Source organism: Nicotiana sylvestris, chromosome 2 (assembly GCF_000393655.2).
Source record: "Nicotiana sylvestris chromosome 2, ASM39365v2, whole genome shotgun sequence".
NCBI classification, from domain to species: domain Eukaryota; kingdom Viridiplantae; phylum Streptophyta; class Magnoliopsida; order Solanales; family Solanaceae; genus Nicotiana; species Nicotiana sylvestris.
In genome coordinates this window covers 42,254,236-42,267,372 of record NC_091058.1, presented here as the reverse complement: position 1 = coordinate 42,267,372, position 13,137 = coordinate 42,254,236, and the positions used below count along the sequence as shown (strand labels likewise).

Sequence of the window (13,137 nt, the reverse complement as noted above, 5' to 3'; positions counted from 1 at the left end):
ACAGATTTGACCTATGAATGCATTATGGTTTTAAAAATTGGTTTCCGCGGGGCGTCGTTCGGCCTCGCCGCGGTCCTAGGCGTGAGATCCCTCTCAAGTTGCTCTAGCTCGTGCATAGTCTGCTTGACATAACCCATTACTGCCGAGAGGACGGTAGCGCTGGACATGTTCTCACATCGTAGGCATCGTCTGGTGATGGCATGGGCAATGGCCTTGATCCTATCTCTGGTTTGCTTCTTCTCTACGAGCAGGCGTTTTGTCTGATCGCTGCATATCTTGAAAACTTGAGCATCTTGTACATGCTGATGCTTCAGTCGTCGTACTTCCAACTTCATCTGGGCTATTGAGTCATACCAGTATCTGCTCTCAATTTGGAAATCCTTGGCCTGATTAGCTGTTTTGATCTCAAGTGCAGCCATCTCTCTCTTTATCTTAGCAACAGTCTTCTCATGGTCGCTTTCCAATCGATTCAGGTACCTGCGATGCTTATCCGTTCTTGTATCCCACTGTGCTTTGAGCTCTGCTATGATGTTTTCAGATTTCTCCAAACCATCTCGCCATTCCCTGATTTCACCTTTTAGCCCTTTTATCAGCTGCTCGTCCGATCGACGCCTTGGTTGTCTATCTGCATCCAACCTTATCTGTTTGATCTGGGCTCTGAGCATTTCATTTTCTTGAATCAACCTGTTCCGTTCTCCCAGATCGGTAGCAACTTGCACGTTGTGTTCATATTTCAATTTTTCCACTTGTTGCTTTAACCCGCTGATTTCGGTGCAATAGCCTCTTTCTTTTGCTAACCAATCCCACTGCTTTTGTGATGATTCGGTAAAATTCCGGATGTGGGGTCTCTTAGCTGGCCTTTCATGCTCGAGTTCCCTTCTGTACCATGCAAGGTAACCTGGCGCCGTTTCTCCTTTGGCTTGATCCCGCACGCAAGTATCTGATTTCAAATATTGACCCTCATTCCAGATTTGGCGAATCTTTGCTTCTGGGAACTGTCCGTTAGGACTTATCTCGATTGCTTGAGTGCTTAGATCTTCCTCATGAGGTACTGTCTGGCATTTTCCGAACTGTCTTAAAACTCGGCCGGGTGCGTAAGGTTGAATGCTCTTAAGCCCCATCAGCAAGAAATGAGTTTTAGTCGCTGACATATATAAGACCTCATCAACGGGCAACCATCCCAACTTCCATTGTATTTGGCTGGCAGTAAGAGCTTGAAAGAACGAGGTCCAAGCCAGGACTCCTTCGGGCAAACTGATCTCTTTGGCTCTTGCGTAAGATTCTTCTATGCGGGTCTTATCCGGGGAACCACGGCTCAAAATCTCGGAATGATGGCAAAGGTGCTCGGTCATCCATATCTGCAGGAGCAAGTTACAACCTTCGAAGAAATTTCCCCCAGCTTTACAAGCTGTGAGAGCTCGAAAGATGTCGGATACCACCATAGGCGCGAGAGTACTGTCACTTTGCGTGAGTAAAGTGCTGACGACTCCCGATATCTTCAAATCAATGTTTCCATCTTTCCTGGGAAATACCAGAAGTCCCAGAAACGTTATCATGAACGCTACCCGTCTGTGCTCGTCCCACTTCTGACGAACTCCTTTGCTGCACAGTTTGTTGATTGGGTTATTGAATCCCCCCTCGTGGCCGTATCTATCATATATGAAGCATGGAGTACAGAATCCGGCTGCTAGATCCGGGTTATGGACTGTTCTAGGTATTTTCAATGAATCCAGGAACCGATGTACTGTGACGACTCTTGGGGCGACCAAGTATTTTTCCCTCAGCGGAAGTTCAGTATTCCCGATGTATCCGGCCATTTCTTCCAAAGTTGGGGTGAGCTCAAAATCAGAGAAATGGAAAACATTGTGCGCCGGGTCCCAATAGGTAGCCAAAGCTCTTATGATATCTCCCCGAGGCTGGACTTCCAACAGACCCACAAGACCTTTCAAATATTTCTTAACCTCATTTTGTCCTTCAACACCTAGATCTTTCCACCATAGCCGTAACTTGATAGGGATTTTGGTCATTATTGAAAAATGTTCATTTTGCATCGTGCTCATCCTGCACATTTATTAAGGTGATTTTAACAAAAATGACTGACTCAAAATATTTTACAGAGGGGACCAAGCTTTGAACACGGCCTTTAAGCACTTCGGGGACGAAGATTTTAAGGCTGTGTGGGTCTAAAAATGCTAAGCAAAACCCAAAAGTGGCTATTTATGCAAAGTCAGCCTTCCGGCGTCCCTTTCGGGAACATTCGGCTATTCATGTCAAAACAGCATCACCTGACTTATTTATGACTCTTTAAAAATTTGAAACATATTTTTTTTTGATTTTGGCTATTTTAGCAAAATGGGGGTTGAACCCGACGAGGGTTGCCTACGTATCTCACATCCGGTAAGAATCAAACCGGCGTAGTTCGGGCATACCGTGAATAGAGAAAATTAAATAAACCTAAAAATAAGTATTTTTTATTATTTTTGAAGAAAGATAAAGACTCAAGAAAAAAAAAAAATAATTTTTGCAATATTTGGACTATCAGTCTGAATTTATAAAAAGGGTATTACAAAAGAAAGAAATTTTTTTTTTGAATTATGAGTTTTCCATTTTTTTAAAATAAATACCAATTCTTTTTTTTTGTTTTTGAAAGTGAAAGAATTTTTTTTTATATATACCCCTTTTTTTTAATAATTCAAACTAAGAAGACAAATTTTGTTTTTATTCTTTTTTCTTTTTTTCTTTAGAACAATTCCGGTGAGGTTTTGACAATACTTGAACATTGGTTTTATTTTTCCAAAATAAGTAATTATCTCCCCACGTTGCTATTTTCCTCTTTTTTTTAGAAACCGGTCAGCATGCGGAACCGAAGCAAATAAATGCACAAAACAAATAGGATGCAGCAGGGTGGTCTTTTCAATTCAGGTTGCCTGTCCTAGACGGACCCAACCCCTGTGTTGAGCCCCCTAAGTCAAATGCAACATGATGCAAATAAACGTTCCTACTAGGGATCCGGCATGAAGTTTCGTTATACTAGGTTTAAACCTTGGTATTTGTTCTAGACTGTGTACCCGAGCGGACCAACTCGAGTCGAGGAGGGGCTACGTACCGGGGACCCGCGAGATCGTCCGGCTTTGTAACTTGTCCGTCCTCTTTCTTATTTTAGGTATTGACATTAACAGAATAGGGAGTCTCGACCAGCGAGCTTCTCCCCGGAGGTAAGAAGAGAAGGGTTTCGGCACAGTTTATATACAGTTCAGATAATATCAAAGCGGTAAAAGACAGCATTTAGCACATTATGCAAAAACATGTAATAAAGATCAGATAATAAAGCCAAATATAACAATTATTCTAAGCTCGAATTCTTGAACCCTGAAACAGTGGTTCTGGGTTATTCCCCAGCGGAGTCGCCAGAGCTGTCGCACCTCCTTTTTGCGCGCCCCACCCCGAGGGGTAAGATGCGCGGGTGGAGTTTTTCCAATTTAAGTGACAATATTCGAAATGGGATTATTTATTTAATTCAGAGTCGCCACTTGGGAAAGGTTTGACTTTTGGTGTCCCAAGTCACCGGTTTATCTTGAATCCCAAATCGAGGAAATTTTCGACTTTTCCAAATGAAGTCTGCGAACCAGAAATTCTAAGTAAGGAATTCTGTTGACCCGAGGGAAGGTGTTAGGCACCCTCGAATCCCGTGGTTCTAGCACGGTCGCTTAAATTGTTATAATGGCTAAATATCTGATTTAACTACATGTTGTGACTTACGTGCTTTTATTAAGTTTAAAACCGCTTTTATTATTATCATTTATTTTTATGGAATTGCAACGTCGTGGAAATGCATCTCGAACCACGTCGCAATCAATGCACCCGTGATCGTCGACACATTCGGACTTCGTTGAGATTCGGATTTGGGTCACATCAATGTGCACCCGAATTTAAGAATATGATTTAATTAAGCCGCGCCTTCAGAGTCTAACGCGTTATTATCTTTGCAGAAGGCCATGAAATTTATTAAATGACCTGTCTTGAATTCTAAATAATTATCATGGTTATTTATTGAGAGCCCCGCAATTTTGCATCTTTATTTGGCGAGGCTCATCTCTATTTTAGAAAAGGATATCCTAAAGTGGCTACATTTTAATACATTTGTCCCTAAAAACTAAAAGAGAAGGAAAATGCTAAATTAACTATATGCTTTTGTCTAATCCGAATTCTTATCAATTTCTGATTGATTATTTACAAAGCGGAGGAATGCCATAACTTATGAAACATACTTTAATTGGACAAAGAAATTACATTCGAGATTGACCCAATATTATACTTGTGTCCAAACGTTTCTTGAATTGAATTTTACTAGACTTATTGGGGCTGAAATGAAGGAATTAACTACTGGGCGTTGTTACTAATGGGATTTGAACATGATATTATGTACTGCCTAACGAGACCCAGCAAAGACTAAAATAAAACAAGTCAACATAGTATAAGTTTGGAGTATCCATACCTTGTATTAACAAATAGCTACAAACTAAAACATGAAGGACCAAGCTCAGAAGTGTATTAGTTAACAATACATTTTCGTACTATTGAACTGGGGACTAACAACTACACAGGCCCCTTAATATGCCATGAATATTACAACAAATGATTTTGAACTTCTTCAACCTTTTTCATTTCATGCTTTCAAGCTGTTTCAATTACATCAATATGGGCCTGAAATGTGTACCTGGAAATGCTGAATGTGCACAGGAGAAAAAGAAGAAGATGTTGAGATCAGCAGCAAAATAAACAGGACTAGCAATAGCAGCAGGACAGAGCAGCAGCAGAACAAAACGAACAGCAGAAAAGGGCTCAAGTGCAGAAATGCAGCTATGGCCAATAGAAAGAAATAGCCAAACGAGAGCACAACCCAGTGGAGTAGAATCAAGAACTCCAAGCAGACCAAACCAATAGTGAACCAATGGAAAACACTTGACTAAATAGACACAGCTGGAACTTCAAACAATCAGAATTGATTTCAGCGAGTTAAACAACTGAAAACCCAAATAACAAATAGGAAGAAACAATTTCTGATTGTAGATTGTATAATTTCTGTATCTCTTTGTATGTCTTTCAAGCTTTCTCTTTCAACACTCCTCACAGTGTGTGTATTTTCTTTCTTAGTTCTGATTCTCTCTATCTCTTTTCTTTTTTATGCTCTCTCTGCGTATCTCCTATTATCAGATGGTCCTCCTCCCTCTCTATCTCTCTCTCCCTTGTCCCTCAGATGGTCTCCTATCCCCCCCTTTATAAGCCTCAAACTCAAACCTTTATCAGCCTGTTGGATTAATCAAATAACCCCTCCCATGTGCTCCCTTTTTCAGTTCCACTTAGCTATTTAAGTATTAATCCCATGACATTCCCTTGGCAGGCTTTAACTTTTCATTTTATTATCTAAAGGCAAGTATGGGCATTAAAATATATCTGACAGCATATACTGTCAGATTGTTTAAACTTAAAAGCTTCTTAATGCAGAAAAACAGGCTGTGCACAAGGCACATGAGGTGCACCAATGCACATGTTGTGCCAAGTGCACATGCCCTCCATTTCAGGACTTTAAACAAAACAATCCTTCTTACATTACTGATCAATTCAAACAAGCTATAAGTAAGCAAAAACTGGTTCTTGATTGGCTCAAAGCAAATGTTCATCAGAAGCAAATTGGTTTACTTTGTTCAAGACAGTTGAAACTAATTGACGACACATGTCGACTCGACTATATTAGCATTAACATACACAATTGAAACCAAAAATCAGACATTTAAAGTGTGGGACACATGGTTTGAATCATACTGACTAAACAGAAATACCCTCGAGGAGTCAAACAATCAGTGCACATTTGGAATACAACCCAATACATATGTCTTATCAGAATATGAGGGGTTCAAACAAACATAGTGGTTCAAACAAGGTGGACAAACGGAAGTTGGTAAAAAATTCAAAAAAAACACAAATTGACACAAAACATGAACAGACATTTAATCCCTCACATGGACCAAACAAATAAGGGAAGAAGGCAGACTCACCTCGAATCTTGAAAAATCGGAAACCTTGACTCGGACTTGGACAGACTTTCTTAAGGCTGAACGGACTTTAATCGAAGTGTTTCTCAGATGAGAAACACTTCGATTAAGGTCCCTTGGACCTTAATTTCTTTGGCTCGAACGGGTATGAACTAGTGACGAGGAACTACAAAGTTCCAAAACTCAGATCCGGGATTCATGTTTCCCTGGTTAGATTCGGACCAAACCAAGTATGGTTTGGTCACGAGGGGGGTCTGGGGAGTGTCTGGTGTGAAGCTGGGGTTGGTTGGTGTAAGCCGAGTTTTAACTCGAATCTTCAAATGAAGATTCGAGGACCTAGGGGATGATTCGAACTACATGGTTAGCAGATCCATGTTCAGGATGGCAAGGGGGTTCTAGGGTGTTAAGGGGAAGGTCACCGGCGTTCAGGCCGCCGGGTTTCTGGTGAAAGTGTGCAGGGGCGGCTAGGGTTTGAAGGGGATGGGTTTGGGTGAAGACGACGAGGCCGGGGTATTGGATAGGGGGGGTAGGGTAAGGATTTGGGCTTATATAGTTAGTGGGTGGGTCGATCTCAACCGTTAGATCAATCTAGATCTACGGTTTGGATCTGATGGTCTTAAGTGAAACGGTGTCGTTTCAAATGTTGAGGGTTTGGGTTTGGTCCGGGTGTAAACGGGTCGGGTTTGTTGATGGGTTATGGGGATTGATCTTGGCCGTCGATCACTCTGAGATCAACGGCCCAGATCAGGCACGACTCAAACGACGTCGTTTGGACGTCCTGGGCATCAGGTGACCTGGGCTGGGCAGGCCTGGGTCTTGGGCTGTTTGTTTGGGCCAATTTTGTTAAAATTGGCCCAAGTCCGGAAGGGGTCTTTTCTTTATTTTTTTTTTATTTTTTTTTTTTCTTTTCTTATTTATTTTAAAACAAAGCTAAGCCAAAAAATCAAATTAAAATTAAATACACACTCAAATACAATTATTTGCACACATACTAAAATATTTCAAAACCGGTAAAGTCAAACCAAATAAAATCACGGACGAAAATGCCTATTCACGATTTTCTATTTAACGACCGAATTACGGTTTGAATTACGCAGGACACATATATTTTTTGAATTTTATTTTAATAAGGTAAATAAATAAAAATGGGCCAAAGTCATAAATAAATCAACAAAGTGCCGCACAGAAGTCCGAAATTGTACAGCAGGGCCAATTATATTTGTTTTTATTTCTTTTTGGAGCGATTGTCGTGTGAAGCAAAAATCACGTGCTCACAATGGGATATCTAACACATCATCTTTCATCAAACACATTTGAATCTATTTGTGATAAGGCTGTCTTAACATCTCCACTTTCATCAACATCTATAATTTATATGCAATAATAATTAGTTTAATATTAAGAATAATTAAATTTTAAAATGTAAATATATTCAATTTCACATAAAAGAAAATTACCAGTTTGAGTTTGAGAAAAATCATGCAGCCAATTTTGAGTAGTAATACATGTTTGGACATTTTCTTGATAGATGCAACTTTTGTACTTGGTAAGAACACACTCACCAATGCTAAATGCTGATTCTGATGCTACAGTGCCATATACTTTTTATATTTTATATATTTTAAATAAATATTTTTATTAGACCCACAGACCGCCTAACCCAGCCTCAATCAAGCCTTACGGGCCATGGGCTTACTCGGGTTGGCTTAAAGCCTCTCTAAAAATTCTAGCTCAACCCTATTAAATTATGGGCCGGGTGAGCTGGCCCAACGAGCCAAGCCCATGGTGGCTCTACAAACAACTAACACCCTGCACTGAAGGTACCAAAACTGCAATTTCCACTATCACTGAGTTATAAAGAATAAACGGGTGAATAAAATCAAGGGGTTCGGCAATATTAGGTACATGTTTTTTTTTTCTCCCCAAAATAATGAACAAAAAATGCTAGGACCAATTAGGAGGTCTTTAAATGTATAATTCACTTACCTATGTAGAGGATACCTGTAAACAACTTTTTGCAACACTTTTTATTTCAATCATGTGTACACCTACTTTACAGGATAATTAGAAGGAAATCAATTGAATCCCAATTAATCAATTTATATATGAGAAACTACTAGTGAATATTATATTCTTTTATTTACTAATAGAATATTCAGTTTGTGTTTTAAAGTTATTATGAATGGCCTCAATGTGATAAACACATGGACGTGCATTTGATTGTGTTATGGCTTGCAAATGCACATACTTTGATGTCCAGTGGAAGTCAGGGACACGAGGAAGATTGTGTTGATATAAACACAAAATTTGCTCTTTCTCCAATTAAAAGTCTCCCTCAGTTTTCCATGAAGAATATAATCAGATCAAGAAAAATAGGGTTCTTATTTTTACTAAAACTATATTAATAAAAAAATTGGTACCCATGTCATAGATAGTGTTTCAGTATGTTATATCTGATTGCATAGTAGTAAAATATAAAAGGACTTAACTTATATACGTTGGTAACGTAAAAAAATAAAATAAAATAAAATAAATAATAATAATTGTATGATTACTGTAATTTAACGCAGTATGTTGCATGCCTTTTGATTATGAAACTTCATTATCAAATGTATATCATAATGAGCGTTGGTCGGCCTTAAAAAGGTATTTTAATTAAGTCTAAAATTCTCAAAAAAAAATCTCCTTCGTTCTTCACCCATTAATTAAAGAGATATATTTGATAAGTACTATACACAAGTTCAGGATCAGTCCTCTTCACGACATCAACAGTATCAAGAGTTGTTGAAGTACAAATCAACTAAGACTAATTATCAAATACTATATATGTTTTCACATGGTATATGTACTTTTTTCTTCTTCGGAGTATAAACAGTATTTCTTCTTGATTCACTCTATTTTCAAGATTGTTTACATGTGGCATTTTTGTTAACTTCATCAAATATAAAGATAAAGTGACACGTCTTCTACGCATAAAGTTGTACAACGTTAAGAGCTGTTCAAGTACCACATGTCACTACTCTATTTTTCAAATTTACCATGTTTGATGACAGTTGACACAAAGAGTTTCATACGTTAGTTACTTGTAAGTCAAACTTAATCCGATAATATTTTAAAAAATTATATTATCAGCGCGTATAGAACATAAAGTCTTTCTTTTATCTAGCAGCTCAAAGCTCAAGGAAGAAGAAGTCTCAAAATGCTAGCTAGTCATGAGCTGGAACAATATGAAATTGCATCATGGTCAATATAGAAAACAATTCTAAGATGGAGCCAAACCTTTGATCTTCTTGTTTGTGTATAAAATGTTTATATATTATATAATATAATCAAATACGTATCAAGTAAGGAAAAGGATGGGAAAAAAAAATATACGAACGTCCAACAGAAACAAAGGGAATTTTCTGAGAGAGATGGAAGAGAACTTGCACACAAGTATGGAAAGCGAAAGCGAAGTTGATAAAAATATGTCAGAAGGGTAATAAAATTCCCTTTTTGTAACTTATTTCAAAGAAGATGATTGGCAAAAGAATTATGGTAGAGAAGAGTTCCTATCACTACTGTCCTATTGTCAATAATTTAAAGCTAGCAGACAGCCCATGATCCATATGATATTTTCCCTTTTCTTCTTTTTATCACTCTAAAATGACATCTCATAATAGATTACGAGTTTAATTAGTATACACTAACGCTATAAATTTATTTACACTATCAAATCATGTAAAAAGGGAACTTTTATGACAATCATGAATTGATAACCTATAAAACAAACATAAAAATTGAAATGTTATAATAGGTAAATTATATTTGTAGATATAAAATTTCTTTATATGATCGATGTATAAACTATATATAAAGGTTAATCTCATAAACATTAGTCCATCACTTAATCAACCAAAAATCCAACTAATCAATCCTAGATTTTATCATTAGGTTTGATATCTGTCTTAAAATAAGACACTCCCCCCCCCCCCTATCTACACTACCCTTGCATTCTCAAACCCATATGGACCCTTCTCTCCATGCCCTCACATGTTGCCCACTAACATCCATATCTGAACCATTTAATGACTGGGCCACAGCTTGGATGGGACAACAAAAATTAACCAAGCAAAACTCAATGGCTTTATAAGGTTTAACTTCACGTACTGTTTTACAGTTCCTTTGTATTTTTCTTCCATTGTTGCTCTAAGCAAAGCTTCATTTGTAAGCCCGGCCACTAAGTAAATGTGTGGTCCATTATTTATATGACAATGTAATGCACATCAAATCAATCATGTTACAACTTTTTTACTTTGTGACATGTAGATCAGAATGAACCATTTTCTTTTGTGTTATGATGTTGTATTTGAATACTACTACTTATTTAAGGAAAAGAAGAGTACTTGGAATTGGAATCCCACCTCTTCAAATTCAAAAAGGAAATCTTGAAAGTCCAACTAGATTATTAGAGATTGATGGTGTGTATTTTTTATCTCTTGACTATTGATATTGGGTAATGATAGAATTAGGAAAAACACATAGTTTTGAGGCTAGAAATTCATGTTTTCTAGGGTAAATAGGACAAGCAACTTCACATTAGTCAAAGCACTATCCAAAACCAAAATCCACTCTATACTTGAGATGAGTAAAAGGAGTCTATCAACACCTCACTTTCCCATGAAAACCACAAACCCACATGATTTGTTTTGGGATATTGAAAGATCACAAAAAAACTCCTCTCAAAAGAAGATCTCTTTATGCCCCCCTTATCTCCTCCTTCTCCCTTCACCCACTCCAACAAATAGCAAAAATTAAACCTCATTTCCTTTTCAGTACTCTTAATTAAACCTAATGTGCTAGGGATCAAATGAAACCTTCTCCATCCTCAAATACCCCGTCTATTCTAAAACACTATTCTCTTCTCACATTCTCCTTGGCTATATCTTGAACAAGGACCCTACATTAATTAGCCTCTTCACCTACTCTCTAAACCAGGAGAATTCAACCAAACGTTGACAGGTGTCAAATTCTGATCCTGACACGTGTCTGAGCTTCAAGCAAATGCTGGCCCCCACTTGTGCTGACTTGGCAATTCCAATCATGGACAAACATGGGGGTCATCCAAGACCCTAAGCTTTCATGCATACACAGCCAAACTCCCATTATTGAACTCAGCAAATTAAGGGCTATGGGGGAATGGAATTGAATGGCAAAGGGCCCTGAATGATGGATCCAAAAACCAAAGTACAAATATGAGGTGCAATTATTCATGCCATAGAATTCAACTCCCCCAAACAAGTATTTTAAATTTTTAAAAAATAAGCAAAAGAGGAAAAAGAAAAAGTATCCACAAAAAGTGAAGGAAAAAAAGAAAAGACAGTAAGCCCCAAAAGCATATAATAAACTCTTATCATTTCTAGTAACAAAAACTATGCCAAGTTGATTGATATTGATACCAATATCTTATATCCCTCCCCCTCTTCATTTCTTCTTTTGCTAGTTCCATTCATATAAACAAAAGAAAAGAGAGTACTTCTCTTTTCTTTTTATTCATCTCCCCCTCTATATCTCCCCCTTCTTTCTCTTCTTTGTTCTTCTTCTTCTTTTGGAAAACCCCAAGTGAGAGAGCAAGAGCAATGAAAAACGCAATAAGATGCTGCATATCTTGCATACTACCGTGTGGGGCACTTGATGTGATTAGAATAGTTCATGCTAATGGCAAAGTTGAAGAGATAAGTGAAACTCATGTAAAAGCAGCTGAGATTATGAAGCTTTACCCTAAACATGTACTAAAGAAGCCATCAACATCTTATTCCTCAGAAGGAGTAATTTGTCCCAAGATCGTTGTACTTCCTCCTGATGCTGAACTTCAACGTGGCAAGATTTATTTCCTTATGCCAATCCCAGCTTCTTCAACTGAGAAAACTCGTTCAAGACCATCAACTACAACAAAGAAAAAGAAGACAAGATCTTCTTCATTACCCCAAGCTCATGATCATGGGAATATTGGCGGAACTAATGGTAATAGTAATAGTAATAGTAATAGCAATAATTTGATGGTTTCTAATGATCAATATTTGAGTGAAATTTTGTCGGAGAAAATCTCAACACAAAGAGATAGAAGAAGAGGAAGAGTTGGTGTATGGAGACCTCACTTAGAGAGCATTTCTGAGACTTCAAGTGATCAACCATAAATTAATTGCGAGGTTATTACTATTCATTTTCACTTCACTAAGGTTTCTCAAGGAAAGTTTGAACCCTTTCTTTTAGTTCCTTTTTTTTTTTGTAAATAAGCATAGAAGAAAGAAAACAATAATATCTCCCCCAAAAATTTGTATTATTGTTTGAATTTTGTATTAAATCATTTACTACCTGTTTTATCAGAAAATCTACGGTGATCAGAGCAAACTAGATTTGTCCTAAGATGTAATTTGTGCCGCAATGTTAATGCTTATTACTTTATTTGGAATTTTGTTTCTTTTAAGAACACATTAATATCAGCTATATCGTTCTGCTTTCCTGGTTTTGGTTCCCCTCATGTGTCGGCATTGACGCAAAGCTCATGTTAAATGTCCGAGTCAATTCCTTCTAAAAAAATTATGAGACGGTTGGCATTAATTACTAATTCTTTTTCTTTTTTTATTTTGCGGAGTAATTTATACTGACAATTTTTATCAGAAAGAAAAAGAAACTAATACTAATTTATGCAATTAAGAAAGAAGATTTCTAATATGCATTTTTAAATTAAGAATATCACCCACCTTAATTATACAAAAGGCACAAGCCGCTTCGTGACTAAATTATTCACCAGCCAATTAGATATTTGATTAAATTAATTTTGAGGCCATTTATGAAATTTAATTTTGAGGATCAGCGCATCATTAGATCTAATTAAAGTAGTTAAAAGAAACAAAATCATGACTCATGTGGGACTAAATATTGATTTGCAATTTGAAACTAAAAGAGAAAGGAATTCTTCTTTGGATCATTGCTTGATACGAAGATTTGCATATGGTCCAAAAGCCTATTAACAACTAGATTATGAGCTAGACTATCATGAACTTTTCCCCCTAAAAAATATACTTTCTATTCTTTATACAAA

General features: G+C 37.3%; 1 protein-coding gene across 1 annotated transcript; it reads left to right on the top strand.

The window, feature by feature from the left end:
• Window positions 1-11,400: 11,400 nt before the first annotated feature.
• LOC104213349 (uncharacterized) lies at window positions 11,401-12,504 on the top strand. Its single transcript, XM_009762845.2, has one exon. The coding sequence runs from the start codon at window positions 11,672-11,674 to the stop codon at window positions 12,227-12,229; it is 558 nt and encodes a 185-aa protein (XP_009761147.1). The 5' UTR covers window positions 11,401-11,671; the 3' UTR covers window positions 12,230-12,504.
• The last annotated feature ends 633 nt before the right edge of the window (window positions 12,505-13,137 follow it).